Genomic DNA, 24,980 nt, shown 5'->3' with positions numbered 1-24,980 from the left:
CACTTTTATCATTTAAGGATTAATATAGCTGTCTACTTTTCTTTGATTCTTTTCGAAATGACTAGATATTTATCAGCCACTAGTAACCTTTTATTCAAGAACATTTTATTAATAATTTCCGATTGATTATTAAGTTTAAACTTCAATCGCATATAACAGAACAGTTTTCACTAGCTAAACTTCGCCACTACGTCAAATAAATGGAAGAAAGAAGGGAGCTGATTTTCGCTAGTTTCGCTACTCCGCTATCATTGACAATTAAAAAATGACATCAATATCATAGAGCCAAATTCAAAACTTGTAGATGCGGTATAATTTAATCAGATATTGCTTTAAATATTAACCATACTTCTGATGCTTGCAGCATGGAACAGCTCGAGGTACAATATAATCTTGGTTAATTTATGTGTTAAGGCTTAGCCATGTCAATATTTCCTTTTAATTGGCTAGTAAGTGCTAAAGAAAGTGACCAAAATAAGGTAAATTTTTTTATTATCTCACCAGTGAAGAAGAAATAGACAGGTAAATTCGAGTTTAGAGGCCCCTTGCTATCTTTGCAAATAGTTGAGTCAGGTAGATAAAATTCTTGATAATGAATCCAGGGCCAAAAATGTATCCTGAAAGGTATTTTGAAGTGCCTCTCTACCCTCTTTTCCCTTCCAAAGCGATCTAACATTCTACAGTTTTTGTGTTATACACACTAACCATGAAACATAGATCTTCTGCTGAAATAAGACACAAGAAGTTTTGGTAAAATTCTAGCTAATTGACGTTTTGCTATCTTGGAAAGGGTCTAGGTTAGGAAAATGAAACTTTCAGGGATGAATCTACAGACTAAAGTATGTCCTGGGAAGGTATTTTCAAGCAACTACCTCCACTCCTCCCTCTAGAGGGACCTGACCTTTGATGACCTTTAAAAATATGTTTGTTATAAAGGTGAAACCTTGCAAAATAGATCTTCTGCTTAATTGAAGTACAACAAAATTGTTTTCAGCTTCATAACTTTGCTCAATTCCATTTTATAAGGTTTTAAAGATATGCAAATACATTTCCTAAATTTTGAAAAAAAAATACATTGATATGGCTCAAAATTCTACTCAAATAACAGGAATTGCATTTTCAAAACTAAAGGCAGATAGAAAGCAACTAGTAACTGAAAATTAAGGTAAAATGTTGTTTTGTCAAAATTTCAATAGGTATAGATAGACCTGTCATGTAGGCAAATTTCAGGGCCCTCTAGAGGGAGAAGGAGTAGAGGTGGGTACTTTAAAATACCTTCCTAGGACATACTTCAGCCTGTAGACCCATCCCTGAAAGTTTCATTTTCCTAACCTAAACCCTTTCCAAGATAGCAAGAAGTCAATTAACTAGAATTTTACCAAAGTTTTTGAGCCTAATACCTTTGCTCAATCTTGACCTGTAGAGTTGTAAATGAGTATAAATTAATTCTTAAATTTAGGAGAAAAAACCTTGATAATACTCAACATCCCAGTAAAACACTAGGAACTAGGCTATGTAAAGCTTCCAGTACTTGACCAGTGTCTAATCTTGGTTAGGTGTTCTGATTCAAAATTATTTTTTCCTTTACAGAGACAGCAGGCTCATGTGTATAGGGTTAGATAATTATGGTTGGTTGATTAATAGGACAAAACCAGTTGAGATTGGCTGACTATAATCTTAGAAAACATCTGGTCTTTCAAAATTTGAATTTAGACAAAAGTTAGCCTACATGGTTCTTCCTATGAAGGAAATGCTTTAATTGCAAGAAAGGAGTATGGTATGACAACCTTTAAGTTGTCTAGACAATTAATCAGTACTCTACCTCAACAGTTGAATCACTATGATATCTTTAATATAGCCTACCACCTAAAATGCTTGCACTGTTTTACTCAGTGTAGTGTATTGATACATTTTCCAAGATGTTGTTTATTCAAAAAGAAGTATTTTTCATATCTTTTCTCTGTTTTGTTTTCTTTAGTGCTAGCAAGGTTTTCTTTGTGTTTGAGATTTCCCCCACTTTGTGCCATTTATTTCAGTTTTCTCTCGATTGCAGAGTTGTTCCCTCACAATGGAAGACTGCTTATGTTACACCCTTATTCAAAAAGGGTGACTGGTCTAAAGCTGAAAACTACAGACCTATAAGCCTTACGTCTGCTGTCGCTAAGGTTTTAGAGAGAATTGTCAACAATGCAGTTCTCAAGCACCTAGTTTCCAACAGCATTATCTTGGACAAACAACATGGTTTTCTTCCCAGGAAGTCAGTTGAAACCAACCTACTTGAAACTTATGAGCTAATTACTCAGCTTCTTGACAGAGGATTTCCTGTCAACCTAATTCTACTAGACATTGCCAAAGCCTTCAACAAAGTCCCTCATAGTCATTTTACTCCAAACTTACAGCCGTGGGCATTGATAAAAAACTAGTCAACTGGCTAATGGACTTCCTTGGTGGCAGAATGCAAAAGGTTCGGCTCTTTACCACGGATGGAGAAAAGATCTATTCAACACCTTGCCAAGTTCTGAGTGGTGTCCCTCAAGGAACTGTGCTTGGACCGACCTTATTCCTCATCTATATCAATGACCTGGTAGCTGAAACAAAAAACCACTTGACTCTTTACACCAACAACTCCAAGCTATTTGGTACTGCAGACAACATTAGCCTACAAGCCGATCTCAACCAAATTCAAGCATGGGCAGATAAATGGCTTCTGTCCTTCAACATCTCAAAGTGCGTCACTCTTCATTTCAGCTGTGGTAATCTGCAGCACCAGTACACTATGTACAATGTCAAAACGTCATCGACAGTCTTGATTCCTAGTTCTAGTAGTAGTAGAGACCTGGGAGTCCTGTTGGATGACAGCTTAAAATTCCGTGAGCACACCGCCCAAGCAGTTTCGAAAGCAAATGCAAATTTGGGACTCCTGAAAAGAACCATCAGTAGTTGATTCCTCCACAGTTTTTCTGAAATTATATAAAGCTCTGGTCAGGCCAATCCTAAATTTCGGAACATGTCTTGCTGGTCCTTTTTACAAGAGTGACATCCAGCTTGTTGAGGGAGTCCAGAGGAGAGCCACCAAATGCATTGACAGTTTACGCAGTCAGCCCTACTGCAGAAGATTACAATCTGTTAACCTCTCAACACTCGTTTTTCAGCGTAGGCGTAATGACATGCTGCTCACCTACAGGTACCTCCAGCAAGCGGATCAGAAGCTGTTCACTTTCTCCCCCCACCAAAAGCAAACACGAGGACTTCCTAAAAAGCTGTTCAAATCCAGCGTTAACACCAAAGTCCGACTAGATTTTTTCAGCCAGCAAGTGGTGAACGATTGGAACCAACTAAGCCAAGAGACAGTCTTGGCAACCTCGCCCAAGGAATTCAAAAAGAGGCTTGACAAGGAATGGGAGGCCAAACCATGGAGATTCCAGTAGGAAAACCCCTCCCAGCCCTCACTACCATAACAGTCGTGGAACACAATAGTGAGTTAGCTTGGAGGATGATGCGGCTTGTCATACCCAACCATCTCACACACTCTATCCGAAGTTGCTGTTGTGCGGCAGTGCCAACTCTAAATCGCTGGAGAATGGTCCTTGAACCATACCTACCATGTGATCACCATTACCAAGTGGGCTTAAATTGCATCTCTCCAGCACTCTCTAGTCCCTATGGTTTGTCACTTGACCTTAGCACAGCAACCAGATCTATTGCCATCATCAATTATGGAGCATCACAGTTCTTGCAACTAATTTGCTCTGAAGTGCGAATTAAGGTAATTAAGGTATTGTTTTTATATTTATTATATGTTATTTATTTGTATTGTATTGTGTATGTGTGTGCATTGCATTTTGTTTATTATATTCTCTTTGTGTTGCAACAACCACTGAGTGCTTACTGTTTAGAGAGAACATAAATGAATACTTACAAGGGTATATTCAATCTAAAAAATGTGTCTAAGTAGAATAATTATGATTAAATATGTTAGGATATAAGGGTAACTTTTATCCAGGTTCAAATGTTAAAAAAAAGTTCTCCCAGATGGTAGTAATCCAATCTTGGTTCATTCAGTCCTAAGTGTCTGCCAATCCCAACTATTTAAAACTATGAACATACTCTCTTGCCCTATAAAACTAACCTAATTTAAATTCCTAACACTTATATACATGAGAAGAAAAAGATGTACCTTGTAAAGCAGACTATCCAAACCAGAATTTGCAATCAACTCTTTTTCTCAAGAATCATCCATAATTAAAACAGATTGTCTGATGATGCAGTTACTATTGGTTCTATGGACATTTTCACATGAAGACATGATACTGACCAATCCTCAAAGGAGGGGGAATTTGACTAGGAGGCTATTTGTCATCCAACTGCACCAGGTCACTAAACAATATTGAAAACAATTTTTTATCATCAACTCTGCAACTTCAGTATAGTCAGATCCAGGATTTTTCTTTGGGGGTGGGCACACAATAGGTTGCTTTGATAAACTTGCAAACAAAGAAATACCTGCAATTTAAATAGAACCTCAATAATTGTGTGTTGTAGATAGGCAGTAGACCATAAATTTTATCTAAAATCTGGTGGTGGTTAAAGTTCTAATAAATTTGTTGAAATTAAAATTGGTATAAAAATGTTGATACAAAAATAATAAGTTATAAAAACCACCCCACCATAAAAAAAGGCTGTATAGTATCTGTAAAAAATGATATTTAACATTTTCTGCATTATTTTTTGTCTTTGCACTTCTGGACACTATAGCAAGTGAGTTAAGCTTTTTATTGTCTAAAAAAAAAAATTGGTTTTGAACCATCTTCTGGGTTATGCACTCTTTGTGACAATTTGTATAGGTCAAACCATTTAGGATGTCACTTAGCTTTGTAGCATTGCTTAGTAACTGTGATAGTAATGAAGAGTAGAAAATGAGGATAAAGATACAACTTGTATATTTGTAAAATATGTATTAAATATTAAATACTAGTTCTTTTAAAAAGATAGAAATGCATAGAAGGCATTATAAAAACAAGGATTTTCATCATAGGTAATAAAACATTAACTAATCACTGTTGTTTGTTAAAAATAGTGTTTTAATAATTAGTTTCAACTTTGTTGAAATCTCAAAAGTTTACTAATCAAAATTTTACTTTCCATAACAAAATATCATATTGCTCTACTTTTTAAAGTTTGGTATATTTTGCTTAAATTATACTATTCACAATTTTATAAGAAAAAGTCTATTTCTCTATTTCCACTCCTGCCATATCCATTTATTACATGGTTGATATCTACCTCAATATTTTGGTGAATATGACTAATCCTTTCTGTCTTGAGTCCTGTCAGTTTAGAGTTCTTTTTTAATATTACCTCTTCTATTCATCCTAAAATATTCAAATAAAGACCAAAATTGTCAGAAAAACATGAACTCCAATAAAGATGCATGTAGGCATGGGCTTCAAACTAAGTATATAAATCAAAGTACTCCTTAAAAAACAAATAATTATGTGTTTGTTTGCTTTAAATTTGATAGGTATAGATTGGTGATTTAAATTCTCAGGGTTTCAAACTGTAGAGATTTCTAATTATTTTTCTTTTAATCTTGATATGTCTGTTGAGCACAACAATTAAAACTTGAAATTTGACTCAGATTTAGCATTAAGAAAGAATTGTCCTGTAGAATTTTTGATTTATAAACAACTAATCATGGAAGTATAGAATGATTACTGTAACCTTTGAAGGAGTATTTTGACTCATATACTTAGTTTTAAATATATACTTATACAAACCTTTATTAAAGTTCTAAAGAGTTTGGCCTTTATTTTAATGTTTTAGTATGAACAGAGGATGGGATATGTCATATAATGCAGAGCTTTAATAAGGTGAACATAGGCAGTAAATTGGCCACCATTTGCTCACAAAAATTCAAAACTTAAATTTATAATTTTTGCATTTCTTAGGCCTATACATTTAATTTCTATTACACAGCTCCCCTAAAAAACCAATGCTGTAAAAATCACCCCTCTGTCCAAAAAAGAAAACCAAAAAAAAGTAATGATATCAGTTTTTTGCCTCAGTGCCATAGCAAGACTTGTGAACAAATTTTTGGCAGAAAAAAAGTAAATATTTTGCTTTTCTGCCCTGTTTTGACAGCACAATCTTGAAATATCATTTCGACAGCCTAAAAAAGTTAGGATTTTAAATTTACCCTCTTTGTTATTATGAAATGAAGATTTTCACCTCCCAGTTGGCTTTTTGTGGCAATACAGACAGATTCCCTTGATAAATCTGAAGTTAATTAAATACTTTCTGGTGGTATACATCATTAGTAAAATCTAACAAAGACTGCATAAAATAGCTAAAACCTTGCTTTAAACTTGTTTGCAAAAAGAAACAGTCTAAATATTTAAAAAAAGGTAAAGAATATGGCATTAGACTTTACAGTCCCCACTAGCAGTGCTGATCTCCGTTTCTTGGCCCTTCAGCCAGGAAGTGCAATGGGGGGGCAACCATCCTATGCTTTAGCACACCCTTCCTGTTTACCTTCCCCACATTTCTCCAGGTACCCATTTAGAGCTGGGTTGACTCTGGCTGAGCTTACAGAATCACACCACTGACCCAATCCCAAACAAAATAATCGGGTACACTAGGATTCGAACCCTTGCCCTCTCAGACAAAGGATCCTGAAACCAGCGCACCAATCCACTCAGCCAGGACTTTTGTCCCAACCCAAATCAGAGCAAGCAGTCCCAACAATAAAACCATCACGACGTCAAGGGGCGCGCTCCCGGCCCCCTGGATATGCCGCTGCTTCACAAGGAAAATTCCTTATTGTTCAGAGCAGCAATTTAAGTTAATATTCAGGATTAACCCTTAGAATAACCTAAATAATAACCCTTAAATAAATAATAACCCTTACTCAAATGTGTTACTCAAAAATAACCCTTAGATCATTCCTACCTGTGGTGAGTGTCTCCCAGTGGCATCATTTTATTTTGAGCTAAGGGGTGGGGGCAAAGCAACCTTTCTGGGCCCCCTAAAGTGGCCAGCTCACAGTTGTTGAAGAGCAATATTTCTTCACAGTGGTTAGCACAGGCCTCTCCCAAAACCAACTAATAATAGTAAAAATCAGTTTAAAAGTGTTTAATGAATACAGAGAGAATTTAAGTTTGAAACTAATTTACAGTTTTATTGCAATATTGGGAATTGGCAAGGTCTCATTTTTCAAAAAATATCAACCATAGCATCAAAACTCAACAGTTTCACAAGATTCTTTTCACTGACTGTCAACATCAGATCACTGAGCCTTTCATTGTCCATTGTTGGTCTTAAATAGATTTTAATCAGGCTTAGTGTAGAAAAAAAATCTCTCATTACTAGCCATTGTGATAGACAAAGTAATGAAGATTTGCACAATTTTCAAAACTTCAGAATACACTATTGACATTGCTTTCAGACAATTGAGAAGTTCAAAGAAATATTTTGGTTTATTGGCTAAATAGTCTATATATCTTCTCACAAGATCCATTTGTAAGGCCAAATCAGTTGTGTCAATGTAAGCTTCTTTGTAATGCACTGCTATTGGCTAGCATTGATAAAGTGCAGCAAATCAACATCTAATGCAGAGAGTGACTCTAACATTGGAGAGCATTTTTGAAGCAGCCTTCAAACTTGGAGCACAATCTGTATCTCACAAGAAAATGATCCCTTTTGAAAGTTTCAACCCCTTCATGTATGTGATAATTTTTGTTCGTTTTAAGTTTTAATGTTGTTCCTTACTTTCAGCTGAAAAAAACTTGTTTTTTTTTGTATTTAATAACAACCACTAGCCAAAAAACTACAATACCTTTGGTTTATTATCACGTAAAAATCATGGTTAAGATGCTGCTTAAAATAATAATAAATGCTAAGATTGCCCAAAAAATAACACAAACAAATCATTGCTTGTATTGGCCATTATTTAGCAAAATTCTAACTTTAGCGTAAAGAGCGAGGTACTGACGACGGGAAGAAACTCCCTCATATACGAAATATGAAGGGGGTTCACTCCCTCGTTAATATATCGCTCCTTTCGCTAAAGTTCGAACTTTGTTCCAATTCTTTAAGAATGCCCCCTGAATCCCAAAAGCCGTTTAATTAGAATAAGTAGCTCTTTTGAAACTATTCCCCTTGATCCCCCACCAGAAAGAATCCCCTTGAAAACGGTTGTATGTTTCCCAATAACCAATATTATATGTAAACAATGGACAAAGTTCATAACTTGCAGCCCTTCCTCCGGGGACTGTGGGGGATTAAGTCGTCCTCAAAGACATAATTACTAGATTTTTCGACTACGTTGAACAAAATGGCTATCTCAAGATTTTGATTGGTGACTTTGGGAAAAAATTAGCATGGGAGGGGGCCTAGTTGCCCTCCAATTTTTTGGTCACTTAAGAAGGGCATTAGAACTTTTAATTTTTTTCGAATGAGCCCTCTCGCAAGATTCTACGACCACTGTGTCAATGTGATCACCCCCCTGAAATAAAACAAATGAACACGCATCCGTGATCTTTCTTCCAGGAAAAAATACAAGACTTCACTTTTTGCTTATAGGAGCTTGAAACCACTTTAGTTAGGTTCTCTGATACGCTGAATGTGATGGTGCGATTTTCGCTAAGATTTTATGACGTCTAGGGGGTGTTTCCCCCTTTTCCGAAAATAAGGCAAATTTTCTTATGCTCGTAACTTTTGATGGGTAGGACTAAACTTGATGAAACTTGTATATTTAAAATCAGTATAAAAATCCGATACTTTTTGATGTATCTATATGTATCAAAATTTCGTTTTCGGTTACTATTGAGCCGGGTCGCTCCTTACTTACAGTATGTTACCACGAACTGTTTGATAAATCGTTTTTTCCTGTTAATTTAGCATGGTGCGAAAGTTTCTCTCATTTTTAATTATTTCCTTCCAGTAAAAAAAAAGGTAAGAAAAGAGGAAAAAAACAGCCAACAAAGATTAGTCCATAGTCGTTAGGCAGCATGGCAGTAAGATACTGCTGGGGAAAAGGGAGTGGGCCTATGCTGATAAGAGTTAAATTACTTGATTTTGTAATCCTATGCACTTTCTGTGCCCTAGTTTGATCCTTTGGTATATTTCTCTTCTATCTTAAGCTTAAATCTTATGCTATTATGGAAAACTATTCACACTCTTGGTAACGTGCAGAAAACATAACCCAATTGTGCCAGAAAATTTTTTTTTATAAACTAGACCTATTCTTACTAAAGATGTTTCCTGGGTTCTTTAGTATAGAACAGCATAATTTTTACGTATTATTATTCTGCAGGATCCTCTTCCGCCACTGCGGAAATAGTTGTTATTTTGGACCCAGCTGGTGACTATAAAGCAAGATCATTTAAAAAATTGCTCCATTTTACTTCATGCTTGGGGTTTGGAAAATGGAAGTTTTGCTTAGAAACTGTGATATAAATTTTGTATGATATTGTTGTAAAATGGGAGAAAGTTTTGGTATTTAGAACCAAAAATCAAAATCTATGTGACAAATAATTTCTGGTAATAACAAAATGGCATATTAAATAGAAGAGTAGCCAAGGATAAGTAGGCTAACTTTCAAAACTGCAGTAACAGCATGTATAGTAAACCTTTCGTATGATCAGATAAGGAATCCAAAGCAATTTTTTTTTAATAAAGAAATGCAAAATTATTAAAACTGCTGGATGGTCCCAGGATTAAAATAGGCAGGGGGGGGGGGGGTAGCTGCCTATTTTTTTCTTGTAAGACAGGTTTATTGTCTAGAATATCCATCCTTCTTGGGAGAGGTGAAGAGGGATGTTCACTCGGATTTTGATGATTGTATTCTGTACAACAGGTTTGTATATTTGAAAGTATGCTCAAACGTAGAGGAGGGGTAACCTTAGTGGTGGAAATATTTCTATGAATGTAATTACAACTAAGCCTCGGCTCTGCCTTTTGGTTTAAAAGTAAACTTCCTGACCTTGTTTCACTTACTTGCATTACATTTTTGAAACTTTTCAGAAGCTTGTTGGATCTCCTACCATCAAATATTTAAGCAGTTCAAGAGCTAGTAAAGACCACAAAGTTTCAGAAGTTCTGAAGAATTTCTTCAAAGAGATTGAAAAGCTTGAAGGTAAACAATGTTTTTATGGCCGAAAAGTTGTTTTATTAGTAAAAGTAACATGAGCCTTTAGGCTCCAAAGAGATTAAAATAATCATTCTTATCCAAACCAATTCTGGATGATAGGGTGGAGGTTTAAGCTGAATGGGATATTAAAAAAGTGCTTTACCAACTGAACAGATCCAATGTTTGCCACAGTCCATATTGTGAATTGAAGTGTGAGTTTGCATATGAACTACTAAATACTAATTTTCCTAATATAGCAATGGCCAAAACTCCCATGTCATTCATTATCGTATTCTTTTATTTGTCAGGTTTGATGATAAAACGAGCCATTCTGATGTGTGTTTGTTTACCTTTTCTCTTGGGAGGGGTTATTAAAAACTTCTTTGATTGGCAGTTGCACACATATCCGAGCTCTTGGAAGGGATTTCGGGAGACTTCTTATGGGAAGTTAGGAGGATGGAAACCCAAGAATTATATTCTTTGGTCTAAAAGTTCAAAATTTTCTTGGAAGCGTAGTTCTTCAAGACTAATCTAAAGGAGCAACTTTCCAAGGAGCAGATATATAGAGTATGAATTTTTTTTCTTCTTTATTGTTATTGTGTGTAAGTTTACAATAAACACCAAATAATCTGGAGCTTTTGTCAAATGAGTTGAAAATTAAAGATAGAGATTGTAAGCTGAATTTGTAAATATGTAGGTGACAGATTAGATATTTTTCTTTGGGGGAAGTATCGAAGAACTGAACCTTTTTTTTTCTTCTTTTTTTTCAAGACATAAAATACAAGACAGTAGAATGATAATATTTTTCTAGGAACCCCTTTTATGGTACAAAATTGTGCTCACTGTAATCGAAATTTTTTCAGATTTTTGAAAAAAAGAAATGATATTATCTACAAGATTGTATTTTTTTTCTATGAGGGAGTGAAATACATGTCTACGCTCTCCCTTCTCTCTGCTTCTTGTACAATTATGCATATGGTCTTATTTTTATTTCTGTGTTACAGGGGAAGTTTCAGAGGAAGAAAAGCCGCAGTTTTATTTGCTCATTGGAAGGACTTTAAATCAGTGTTACAATCCTCCAACAGAAGCAGAAACATATCTAATGAAAGCAGCTAAACTTAGTAAGACATCAGTGGATGCTTGGAATGAGCTTGGAGAATATTATTGGAACAAAGGGGATGTCAGTTCAGCCAAGACAATATTTGCTGCCGCCCTGGAAAAGGTATTCCTTCCCTCTTTTTTCATTGTTGCAAGAATATTATACGGCTTTCCTTTCACCAACATTGAAAAAAAGCTATTTATTTGTCTTTAATATCTTTATTTTCAATATTTTTGCATTTCTAATGCGTAATTTCTTCATTCTTGATTAAAAATAAATAAAAGCAAGAAGTATGAATCAGAGTATGCTTCTATTATGCATAGAAGACATAATAATTTGTGCTGTTTAGACTGGTTTAATTTTTTTTAAATTCAAATCCCAAAGTTTTAAAGAAACAACATGAATGAATGTTTTTCAACATTACATATTGTAACGTAAAGCACTGAGGATTCAATAAAGGACAAGCAGACACAAAAATTACGCCATATAATAAGTACAATTGGTTTACAAGGCAATTTTGAGGAGTAGTGGGGCCTGATGATGATGCTAAAAAAAGTAAACAAAAAGTTGTCTCCCTGTGTGCAGACGAAAAGTCTCTTTTGTTTTCTTTCCCATAAACATAATCAGGATAGCCAGAAATGCATAATGATATGCTGTTGTGTAAGATCCCTTGTTTTTTACCTTGGGCAAAGTGGCTGTGGAAAATCTTGTTATAGTTATATTAAAAAAATAAAAAGAATGGATGTCAATGCTTGCTAACTTATGATGATGAATTGGGGCTTCTAAATTTTCTTCATCATAGCATTTACTAGAAGGGGTAGCAAAGGATTAATTACACTACCATAGTTAGACCTAAGGGGCTAGGGCCATGCTCTTTTTTCTTATTTTTAATTTTCAACTGGCTATTGAATAGCGGGAATGATCGTTCCAGTTCTGTTTTACATTTCATGGCATGTCATCTTTGATTGACCTGGTCTGGATGCATATCCATAAGTGTGTTCGTACCAGTGAGAGATATTTGGACATGTGCTTCAGATTATGAACATAGATATATTCAATAAACACAAAGTTCCTGTAAAGTAGTTGAGTTCTCACATTAGTCTTCTTCAAGACTGAACTTCCTCCTTTGTGACACCATAGGATTTATGACGGTTGATACAATTAGTAGTTACAAATTTTAATTCGTAATGACTGCCAAAATCCCGTGGTACAAGAAAGGATAAGACAGTCCCCTCAGCCTCATTGTCCTTCGCTATCACAAATCTCCACCTCATTGCAAATGTATAACATTTTTATGAACTTATATGGAAAAATGAGTTTTTAATTCTTTATTTCTTCATTTTCGATATGTTTCCATACCCCTAAGAGTTTTTCCTTAGAATGGTAATATTATAAAGTCGTCTATGTGACTTTTCATCTTTTTTAGGTAAAAAATAGTGTGTCACTTCGCAATCTTTCTACTGTATATCGCCATTTACCAGTCGCAGGAGAAGAAGATCAACTTAATAATTGGAATCAAAGCCTGTTGTATGCCAAAGAAGCCATTTCTTTGGACATGTCAGATGGGAAATCTTGGAGCACGTTAGGAAATCTCTATCTTCACTTATATGGCTATACCCAAGATATTTCCAATTTAAACAGCAGCGTGAATGCGTACAGGCAAGCAGTAAGCTTTTTTTCCTTTTAATGTCAGTTTATAAAACCAGTAGCATGTCGAAATTTCTTTCAATAGTGAAATGGCTTCGTTGCTTGATTCTTGTCAAAAACCAAATTCTGTTGTAATAACACCGTCTGCTATTAAGGAGGCTGTGCTGAAGCTTAGAAAGAAGAAATTCTCGGCTGGCGCCGACAGTATTTGTGCTGAGCATTTTATGGCCGCAAATGACCTCCTCTATAATCAACTTGCATTACTTTTTCAAATGGTTTTTAACGTTTGTGTCGTTAAGGACAGTTTATGCATTAGAGTGATTAGCCCATTTCTGAAAAAGAATAAACCAAAATCATCATGTTCATCATATAGGCCAGTGACTGTGTCAAGTGTTTTTGCAAAAGTATTTGAGGTTCTGATTGTTGACCAAATAAAAGAAAAGTGTATTATGCCACCATTCCAGTCCGGGTTCCAGTCGGGTTTATTTTGCTTCCATGCCCTTAGAAGTCTCTAGAATATACTCGTAGATACAGAAGCATCTGGGAGCTCTCTGGTTTTCGGAGCATACGATGTTATGGATGCTTTTGGTTCCCTTGTCCACTTGCAGGCCATGTTCGAGTTGCATAGCCGTGTTGTTAGTCTTGATGTAATTTTCCCATTATATTATATTTATAGGCATCTAAAAGTTCGTTTGAAGTTGGGAAATGTACTTTTGGATAGTACATCGGAATAAAGCAAGGAGCCATCACATCACCGATTATCTACAACACACTTCTCTACCTGTGCAGATTAGCCTACCTATTAGTTGCACTTCAAAAAGGATGGATACATCAGTGCTTTGTTATGCGGACGATCTGTTAAATCTTAGCCGGTCAATAGCTAGTCTTCAACGGAGATTCGATAACCTATCTGATAGATATCTACAAATACGACTAAGTATGAATGTTGCGAAGTCCCAAGTCCTCTTCTTTAATTTAAATGGTAGTTTTGCGCCCGATAGTGTCTGTCTAGGTGATAGTGAGGAAGCAAGGTGATAGTAAAGTAAGCTACTTTACTAACATATTTAGCTATCCCGATTGGGTCTTCGATTAAGAATATACGAAAGCTTTTGCTTCGGAATGCTGAACGCAAACTTTGAAGTGCTTATGCTAGTTTGGTTACATCGCAGTTAAATCTGGAACGGAAAGCCCTTTGTCGAATATATAATAGTGTGGCTCTCCTGCATATTCTATATTTGACCCCATTTTGGAAAATTTTTACTGAATCTGATAGGCGAGTGTCGCGAAAGTGCTATTTTAAGTACGCGAAATTTTTGTTTCAGGTTCCTCGGTGGTTCAAGAATAGGTACATTGCTAACCGTTTTTGTATGGTGGAACCAGTTGAGGCCGGCGATGAACAGTTTCAGAAACTGAGTAACCAGTCCTCTTCTCACCCGTGAAAGGGCGTACTATTTTGGATTTGGTATTATTAGTAATTTGTGTATGTCTATATGACATGTTTGTTTTTTTTCCTTTCTTTTATTGTACTCCATCGTTTTCCTTTTTTTGTTATGGCACTTGATATCTACCAAGTGACATATAGCGATCGCAAATTCTGTCGGTCGGTGGGTCTGTCTGTCAGTCTGTCTGTCTGTCTGTCCCACTTCCAGGTAATCTAGGACGATGAAATTTGGCAGGCGTATCAGGAACCAGACCAGATTAAATTAAAAATTGTCATTTTCCTGATTCGATCATCTGGAGGCGGGGGGGGGGGGGATGGGGGACGGTAAATCGGAAAAATTAGAAAAAATGAGGTATTTTCAACTTACGAACGGGTGATCGGATCTTAATGAAATTTGACGTTTGGAAGGATATCGTGTCTCAGAGTTCTTATTATAAATCCTGACCGGATCTGGTGACATTGGGGGGAGTTGGTGGGGGGAACATAAAATCTTGGAAAACGCTTAGAGTGGAGGGACCGGGATGAAACTTAGCGGGAAAAATAAGCAAAAGTCCTAGATATGTGATTGACATAACCGGAATGGATCCGCTCTCTTTGGGTGAGTTGGGGGGGGGGGTAATTATGAAAAATTAGAAAAAATGAAGTATTTTTAACTTACGAAGGAGTGACCAGATCTCAATGAAATTTGATGTTTGGAAGGATATCGTGTCTCAGAGCTCTTATTTTAAATTCTGACCGGATCCGGTGACATCGGGGGAGTTTGGGGGGGGGACCTATAATCTTGGAAAACGCTTAGAGTGGAGGGATCGGGATGGAACTTGTTGGGAAAATAAGCACAAGTTCTAGATACGTGATTGACATAACCGAACGGATGCGCTCTCTTTGGGGGAGTTGGGGGGAGGGTTAATTCTGAAAAATTAGAAAAAATTAGGTATTTTTAACTTACGAAGGAGTGGTCGGATCTACATGAAATTTCATATTTAGAAGGACCTCGTAACTCAAATATCTTATTTTAAATCCCGACTGGATCCAGTGTCATTGGGGGGAGGGGGGTCTGAAAATGTTGAAAAACGCTTAAAGCAGAGAGATCAGGATGAAACTTGGTGGGAAGAATAAGCACAAGTCAAAGATACGTGACTGACATAACCGGACCGGATCCGCTGTCTTTGGGGAAGTTTGGGAGGGGGTGAGGGTTAATTCTGAAAAATTAGAAAAAATGAGGTATTTTTAACTTACGAAGGAATGATCGGATCTAAATGAAATTTCATATTTAGAAGGACCTCGTAACTCAGACATCTTGTTTTAAATCCCGACTGGATCCAGTGTCATTGGGGGGGAGGGAGGACCGAAAATCTTGGAAAACGCTTAAAGCGGAGAGATCAGGATGAAACTTTTTGGGAAGAATAAGCACAAGTTATAGATACGTGATTGACCTAATTGGCACGGATCCGTTCTCTTTGGAGAGCTGGGGGCTGTTAATTTGGAAAAAAATTAGAAAAATTGAGGTATTTTAAATTAAAACGGGTGACCAGATCTGAATGAAATTTGATATTCAGAAGGAACTCATGTGTCAGAGCTCTTATGTTCAAATCCCAACCAGATCTGTTGACATTGGGGGGAGTTGAAGAGGGAGACCAAAAATCTTGGAAAACGCTTAGAGTGGAGAGATCGGGATGAAACTTGGTGAGTAGAATAAGCAAATCTCGTAGATACGTTATTGACATAACCGGACTGGATCCGGTCTCTTTGGGGGAGTTAGGGGGTGGGGTTAAGTGCTTTGGCGAGTTTGGTGTTTCGGGACATGCTAGGACAATGAAAATTGGTAGGCGTGTCAGGGATCTGACAAATTGACTTGATAAAGTCATTTTCCCCGATTAGACCATCTAGGGGGCTGAAGGGAGAGGAAAATTTAGAAAAATTGAGGTATTTTTAACTTACGAGAGGGTGACCGGATCTAAATGATTTTGATGTGAGGACCTCGTGACTCAGAGCTCTTATTTTAAATACCGACCGGCATTAAGCCTCTGATTTTCCTTTTAAATCAATGTATTGATTCTTAGAATTTTGCTAGAGCTCATACCATATGAGCTCTTGGCTCTTGGCTATTCTGACCTCGTCGCAAGTGCCATATGAGCTCTTAGCTCTTGTTTATAGATGGGTAATAAAGAACGTTCATTCATTCAATGATAGAGTTGAGATGAATTATTGCTAAAATTCCTCTTAACAAAACTATGATTTAAAGACACGTATGTAAGAAGATGTCAATATCCGTCACCGCCTCAGCAATTTGTATGAATAATGCTCAAAGTCTTCAAGAGAAGAAAAGTGTTAATTTGTACTTTTGTCTGTTCGTCATAAGTGCTAATAATGAATGACAAATCGCGCTTCATTTGCTTGTCAATTATACCTAAGAATTAAAAGTAAAACCTGTACTTGGGAGTGTATGTGACATTTGCATTGTTTTGAAGTAATGCATATTTATATGTATTATATATATCTATATATATAAAAATAAGTTGTCTTTCTGTCTGTCTGTGGATGGATCAGGTGACGTCACCTGAAAAAACTGGATCAGGTGACGTCAAAACTGAAAAAACTAAAAAAAGGCAAAAACTACAAAAAAAACTAAAAACTAATAAAAAAAATAAAAAAGCTAAAAAACTAAAAAAACTAAAAAAAGGCAAAAACTACAAAAAAAACTAAAAACTAATAAAAAAGCTAAAAAACTAAAAAAACTAAAAAAAGGCAAAAACTACAAAAAAAACTAAAAACTAATAAAAAAATAAAAAAGCTAAAAAACTAAAAAAACTAAAAAAACTAAAAAAAAGGTAAAAAACGAAAAAAACTAAAAAATAAAAAAAACTAAAAAAAAGGAAAAAACTGAAAAATAAGCTAAAATAAAGGTAAAAACCAATAAAAAACTAAAAAAAAACTGAAAAAACTAAAAAAAGGCAAAAACTACAAAAAAAAACTAAAAACTAATAAAAAAAGTAAAAAAGCTAAAAAACTAAAAAAACTAAAAAAAACTAAAAAAGGTAAAAAACTAAAAAAAATAAAAATAAAAAAAAACTAAAAAAAAGGAAAAACTGAAAAATAAGCTAAAATAAAGGTAAAAACCAATAAAAAACTAAAAAGAAAAAAAGGAAAACACTAAAAAAAATTTTCATCTAAAAAACTAAAAAAAACTAAAAAAGGTAAAAACTAAAAGAACTAAAAAAGAAAAAAAATAAATGACGAAACTCAAAGAGAAAGCGACCAGGACAAAAGGAATGTTCGATTAGCAATCAACAAAGCACCGGGACACAGGGAGTATAAATGACGACCAGGACATAAGTAAAAAAAAAAAACTATCTATATATATAAAAATAAGTTGTCTGTGGATCTGTGGATCGTGGATCAGGTGACGTCACCTGAAAAAACTGGATCAGGTGACGTCAAAACTGAAAAAACTAAAAAAAGGCAAAAACTACAAAAAAAACTAAAAACTAATAAAAAAAATAAAAAAGCTAAAAAACTAAAAAAACTAAAAAAAGGCAACCGAGACACAGGGAATATAAATGACGACCGGGACACAGGGACACAACTACAACGGGGACACCGGGGGAAACAGGGGGATATAAATGACGACCGGGACAAAAAAACTAAAAAGAAAAAAAAACTAAAAACTAATAAAAAAACTAAAAAATCTAAAAATCTAAATAAGCTAAAAAAGAAAAAAAAAGGAAAAAAATAAAGGAGAAAAACAAAACTAAAAAACGAATGTATATACAGACCGGGACACCGGGATACAAATGACGACCGGGACACAGGGAATATAAATGACGACCGGGACACAGGGACACAACTACAACGGGGACACCGGGGGAAACAGGGGGATGTAAATGACGACCGGGACACCGGGACAGGGAATGGTCGATTAGCAATCACCATCAACAAAGCTCAAGGGCAATCATTAGAATCATGAGGTATAGATCTGAATAAAGATTGTTTTCCCATGGACCATTATATGTTGCATGTTCAAGAGTCGGTAAACCTGACAATCTATTTATATGCAAAGACAATGGGACAGCAAAGAATGTTGTATATTCGCAAGTTTTACGTAGTTAAAACCATATATATATGTATATATATATATATATATATATATATATATATATATATATATATATCTATATTCACAGGTGGGACATAGGGACACAACTACAATGGCGCGTAACTATTATGGCGCGTAACGACTTACGCGCGCGGGGGGGCTTGGGGGGGGGCGCGAAGCGCCCCCACCAACTAGGTGTTGGGGTGGCGCGAAGCGCCACCCCAACAGCTAGTATATATATATATATATACATATATATATATATATATTTATATATATATATATATATATATATATATATATATATATATATATATATATATATATATATATATATATGAGCAGGGTTAAGGCCTCATTCAAGTGCTGGTCTATATTAATCACTAATTTGGGAAAACAGTCTTCCTTTTCTCCTTCTGTTCTTTTTATTTTTTTTATTTTTTTTTTTTTTTAATGTGTTTGTGCTGTTGCATTGGTGATTTCTCTTTTCGTTATATATATATATATATATATATATATATATATATATATATATATATATATATATATATATATATATACATATATATACATATATATATATATATATATATATATATATATATATATATATATATATATATATATATATATATATATATATATATATATATATATATATATATATATATATATATATATATATATATATATATACATATATATATATATATATATAAAATATATATATATATATAAAATGAAAAGAGAGAATTTATATATATAAATTATATATATATATAAAATGAAAAGAGAAATCGCCAAAGCAACAGCAAAAACACATTAAAAAAAAAATAATAAAAAAAAGGGGACAGAAGGAGAAAAGGAAGACTGTTTTCCTACATTAGTTATTAATATAGATCAGCACTTGAATGAGGCCTTAACCCTACTCATCCATACAATCACATAGGTCAAACAGCATAGCCATACACAATCAATCATAAAGAATAATCCATGGGCAGGCAGTCAAGTCGTCAATAAGTATAAGTCGTCATTTACCAAACAATAAAAACAATAAAGACAAATAATTCAGAGGCAACAACCCAACACAAAGACCCATCAGGAGAATACAAACTTGCCTATAGGGTTTCGACACTTTAAATTCTCTACTCAGGCAAGTGGCGTGCTTACCATAAACTCCCCATGGTATCCCCGCGTTAGGTATCACCCCCAAAATATATGCCTATGAAAATACAAGCAAATGCATATATATATATATATCATGAAAAGAGAAATCACCAATGCAACAGCACAAACACAAAAAAAAAAAAAAAAAAAAAAAAAAAAAAAAAAAAAAAAAAAAAAAAAAAAAAAAAAAAAAAAAAAAAAAAAGAGACAGAAGGAGAAAAGGAAGACTGTTTTCCTAAATTAGTGATTAACATAGACCAGCACTTGAATGAGGCCCTAACCCTACTCATCCATACAATCACATAGCTCAAACAGCATAGCCACACACAATCAACCATAAAGAATAATCCTTGGACAGGCAGTCATGTCGTCAACAAGTATAAGTCGTCATTTACCAAACAATAGAAAAAATAATATAGACAAATAATTCAGAGGCAACACCCAACATAAGGGCTCATCAGGAGAATACACTGGCCTATATATATATATATATATATATATATATATATATATATATATATATATATATATATATATATATATATATATATATATATATATATATATATATATATATATATATAGAACAAATGAAATAGTAAGGACATAATTAAAATAAGCAGAAAAATAAGTATTTTCCAAACAGAGAGCAGAGGCCAAAGAGGTGGGAATCAACCATCAGTGCACATAATTATACTACCCTAGATGACCAATCATCGTAAATAAACACTTCGCATGCAAACATTTTTCGGGTTTACAAAAAGGTATTCTTTTTGGTGATAAAATCTTAACACAATCTTTTGAGATTTACAATTTTGTTGCTTTAAAGGAGCTTAAGAATGATCCGCATACACTTTCTTTGATATTTAAATGGAAGTAGTAGAGGCAGGAAAGTTTTTCTGTAAAGCGAATTTTTACGCTATATTTAAGAAGGGCCGGCCAAATTTGACAATGCAATCTGTGTTTATGACAGTCAAGTCGTGTTCCGATTAATCAGAATATATACGAGCATGCACATGTATTCCAGGAACGTACAAGTTGTGTACATGACGAACGCAGTGTCAACCTACTCTGATTAATCAAATGTCAACGAGGTGGGTTTTATGTGAGTTTTAACAAGGCATAGCATTCATAATATGTGTGTGAAGAGTACATTATATGTTTTCTGCTGCTGAGTTTATTGCAGTGTTAAAAATACCCCTGATCAAGCCCGAGAACTTTTGGCTTGGCTTGAAACAGTTAGAGGAGCAGGCTTCCAAAATGCTTAACTGCTCAGTCGTTTACAATTAATTTGGCTGTGGCCAAATTAATTGCGGGGGCATTGTATGGCATTTTACCTGACTAAGATTTGTAATGAACTTGCTTAAACTGAGTACTTTTTAATGAAAAGTGAAAAAATATCAAAGAAAAACAAATCTTTCAAAGTGCTCAGGATATGTAAACCACTTGAAAAAAATCAGGTGGCTCCTTTTTTAAAGTGGTTTTTTATTTCTTAATTGTTTCGAAAGGTCTGTTTTTGTTTTATATTTTTCGCATTGAAGACGAGATCATTGGTGCAAGTCATTGCCGAACTGTCTGCTTTGCTTGGTATTCCTCATACACCGCCTTAAAATTATCCTTCTTGTTTGTCTTTTTGTATCTATATATTTTTTTCTTTATTTTCCTTTATTTTGTATAGCCCTCTTGGTCTTAGAATCTGTTTTTATAAGTGGTATAGCTAGAGAGACCATAGAGAAAGTAGCTCCTCTAAAAGATTGTATTTTTAGTATTTTTTTTTGTTGTTGCTGTAAATTCACCTGTCTCTTCTACTAAAATGGTCTCCTGGCTATGTCAGTGATCTGCATTTCCTTTTGTATTCATTAGCTGTAATTGACTCCAAGTGTCAATTAGGTTATTCCAAGTATAAGTTAAAATACTGGAAGAGGTGGGGCAACGACTCTTAAAGATGACAAAATTTTCAATTATTTTTCTTGTCTTCAGAGCTAGAGGCTTCCTTTTGTAAAGTCTAAATTTGTTTTAAATGTCGTGGTTTACTTAGAGGATCAGTATTGTAAAAAAAAAAACTGTTAGTCTAAAATTAATAACCCATTCATAGAGTCTTCGATCTCTGAAGGCTTAGAATGTAGCCTAGACTATGTGCAGGACTTTGCACGTGTAAGGGGGACAAATTTGAAAACCACAAGACAAAGTACAAAACTACCCGTCTGGTGTTAGTTAAATGAAGACAAAACTAGAAAAACTCAATATTAGCCTGGTAAAATCATTCCATTTGTTAGTGGCATGTATCCTGAGGTTTACAAATAATCGAAATGAAATTGTCAAGTATGTAAAGTGACACAAATACCAAAAAAGGGAATCGAAGATTTCCAAGTTCTGTTATTGCATAGTTTCGCCTGTATGCAAAAGACAGAATTTCTATAATAATTACTTGCTCTGTTCTATATACTACTATATATTGCTGGTCTATCAGTATAACAAAAAAAATATATATTTTATGTATTTTTTAAAGTTGTGTCTCACTTCAAGATGTGTGCCGCTTCCGAGAATAAACTAACATACAAGCCTGATCGGAGTTGTGGAAATTGGTATTTAAATTGAAACAACTCCAAAGCGAGATCAAATAACACAAAAAAGAAATCAATTCAGCAGGCTAACTAAAGATTTTTCGCTAGCATCATTGATGTAATAAGGAAAGGAAGCTTTCTTAACTAAGCAATAGAAAAAACACAGTTCCAATTAACAGGATGCTGAACACCTAACGATAAAGCTACACCTTAACTTTCCTAAATAATAATAATAAATAAAAAAAAATTACAAAAGCAACTGTTGTCAAGCAATAGCGATCATTCTCTTATTATTCAATTGACATGTCTCTTAATAAGATGGCTTAGTAAGCAAGTACTGCTATATAGAAATCGCTGCATACGCATTTGATTGTCCAAATGCTAGAGAGTTCACGTAATATTTGTATTCGGAAAAAGATGTTCCGTTTTTTTTTTTTTTTTTAATTAATACAAAAGCTGAATTAAGCAGTTGAAGGATTTCATGGGTCGGGAAAAACTTGAGGTAAGTATGATACAATTCTGATCTCCTGAAAACCCACGATTATCCTAAATCGTCGTCCCTTTACTAATAAGCGACTACTGGGGTAAATCTCTAAAAGTGGTATTCTTTGAATCAAATTACTGTTAAACTTCTCCGTACTTACTGTTAAGTTTAAGCGAATCCATCGCTAAAAGAGCTGCTACAGGGTAGCACGCCGTTTTTCAGTCAATGGACCTTATTACAGTTCAGCATTGCCATGTCGATTAGTTCTTTTTAGTCCCGCTTTTCCTCACTATTAACAATAGATGGATGACTTTATTTCTAGTTCACATGGTCAGGGATGAATTTAATGTATAAAACCTTAAAAATAAGCAAAAATTAACTTTTGTATCAGTATTTGTTGTAAAGATATAAATTAAGCGCTTTTCTGTAAATTATTTCTTCTAGATTTTATAAAAGATCTGCTGCTATCGGTGAGGCCGTAGAAACAGGCGAGTCATCCAGTCTAATCCGCAAGTGCTGCTTATCTTGTCGGCTCTCAAAGAATTAAGGATGAATGCAATTGGACGTTTTCTTTTTTTTTTTTTTACAAAAATATCTTGGCGATCTGCATTAACATCATTTTATATAGATTAGGTGTACTGAGGTTCCTTTGGTGTAATAAAAGACTAAAATTAGTCCCAAAGCCGCCTAATGAGATAAGTGAATATGGGCTTCGTGTATGAAGTCAATCTTGCTTGGTCTAAGGTGAAACATGTATATATTTTTTTTTAAAGAAAAAAATGAGGGTCTTTTGCCTTACAGGTTCAACTTACTCTCCATCTTTGTCTTTACTTTGAACTAGTACTCCAATTTATTTAGCAAGTTTTTCTAAAATCCATGGACTCCTTGGTGATTCCAGGCATGTATGTGAAATGAAGGTTTTCAAACTGAAATTTACATCCCTTGACAATCAACTATTTTAAAGATTTAATTTTACTGCTAGATTGAAACGCTGTCCTGCTAAAACCGTATCCGTTGGTGTAAATTTCAAAATGAAATTCTATGGGCGCATTTCAAATATCGTATCTTCAACCACTATTGAGATAACAAAGATAGTATTGTGTAAGTGCAAGTCCAAAACAGTGCCTCTATAAAAGAATACAAACATATTTTTTTTCTTAATATGCCGAAATAGTCAATATCAAATATATATAGGCAAGATAACATAAACTTTAATGTCTCATTTATTTTCATGTAGCCACCAAACCTTCAAACTGGGATGGGACTGCAGTAATCTCGAATATCTTGTAAGGTCGCCCAGTAGTCGTAAATGCAAAAGTGTATTAGGAGTTGAAGGATGGGGGAAGGAGGGGAAATTAACTAACAAACCCCTCCCTTCAAATAATCACACGAAAGGTTAAGGGAAATCGTGAGAATTTGGACACACTTGGGGGGTGGAAATTACGATTCATTGGAAGTTTAACTAGTTCTGGTTTTTATTTCAATCTTTTTATCTTTCTAGGAGAAGGATCCAGTTTGCTCAAAAGACTCTGATTTTGCTTTAAATTACGGGAATATCTTGAAAGCCGCTGAACAATATCAGGAAGCTATAGAATGGTATGACGTCTGTGAAACACTTGATCCCGAGTCAGAATTCGCCATTGGGCATGCTGATGTTCTCTTCCGATCTTTAAAAGCTGTGGAAGAACATGTCCTGCAAATGGGGAAACTAAAACAGAAGAAAATACATTCCCTTATTCAAGTATGTGATTGCTCTTACTTTTGTAATTTATTGATGGTGATGTAACTTTTTGTTTAGATGGCTAAACTTTTTTAGGATATTTACGACAAAATTTTTTGTATAATAACTATCACTAGTAATAAATATCCAGGTGTCGGCTCTCGTGTTGCTACAAGCTACTGAAAACGATAGGTCAAGGAATTGAAAAATTTCCAGTAAAATGAAAGTAAAATAGAGGAAAATGAACATTAATCTTACTGACGTTGAATAATAAAATGAAAAGTAAAAAGTAATGTTTAATTGAGTTCTCTAAGGTATTTAAGAAAAAGAAGTATATAGGGAATTCCTGACAGTTTTGGTAAAAACAGTTGTTAAAAGTGACGTTATTTTATTTTTTATGTAGGTTTTTCAATTCAATTTTTAGAGCATTTTTTTGGGGAAAATAGTCCATAAAGAAATAAACATTAACTAAAAGAGGAAAAAAAAAATTGAGGTTAGTATGGAAGCTCAATCCGTGAGTCTTCGGTTACTAGCCGAACCATTTAACCATAGGACTGACCAGCGATTCAGGAAACTTTTTTCTAGCGTTTTATTGTAGACTCTACCGTTCAGGACAAATAAGTAAATAAATACAAG

At 34.5% G+C, this 24,980-nt stretch overlaps 1 protein-coding gene across 2 annotated transcripts in view; it reads left to right on the top strand.

The window, feature by feature from the left end:
• Positions 1-243: 243 nt before the first annotated feature.
• LOC136032966 (tetratricopeptide repeat protein 5-like) overlaps positions 244-24,980 on the top strand; it is a 42,534-nt gene continuing 17,797 nt past the window's right edge. For both annotated transcript variants that reach the window (XM_065713463.1, XM_065713462.1), the window contains exons 1-5: positions 244-380; positions 10,024-10,135; positions 11,134-11,351; positions 12,655-12,894; positions 24,126-24,365. In XM_065713463.1, the coding sequence (XP_065569535.1) occupies positions 366-380; positions 10,024-10,135; positions 11,134-11,351; positions 12,655-12,894; positions 24,126-24,365 (825 nt within the window). In that variant the 5' untranslated portion in view covers positions 244-365. The remainder of the gene's footprint in view (positions 381-10,023; positions 10,136-11,133; positions 11,352-12,654; positions 12,895-24,125; positions 24,366-24,980) is intronic.

Source organism: Artemia franciscana, chromosome 11 (assembly GCF_032884065.1).
Source record: "Artemia franciscana chromosome 11, ASM3288406v1, whole genome shotgun sequence".
Taxonomy (NCBI): Eukaryota; Metazoa; Arthropoda; class Branchiopoda; order Anostraca; family Artemiidae; genus Artemia; species Artemia franciscana.
Note: the sequence above shows the minus strand (reverse complement) of the source record. Positions and strands in the feature narration are given on the sequence as shown.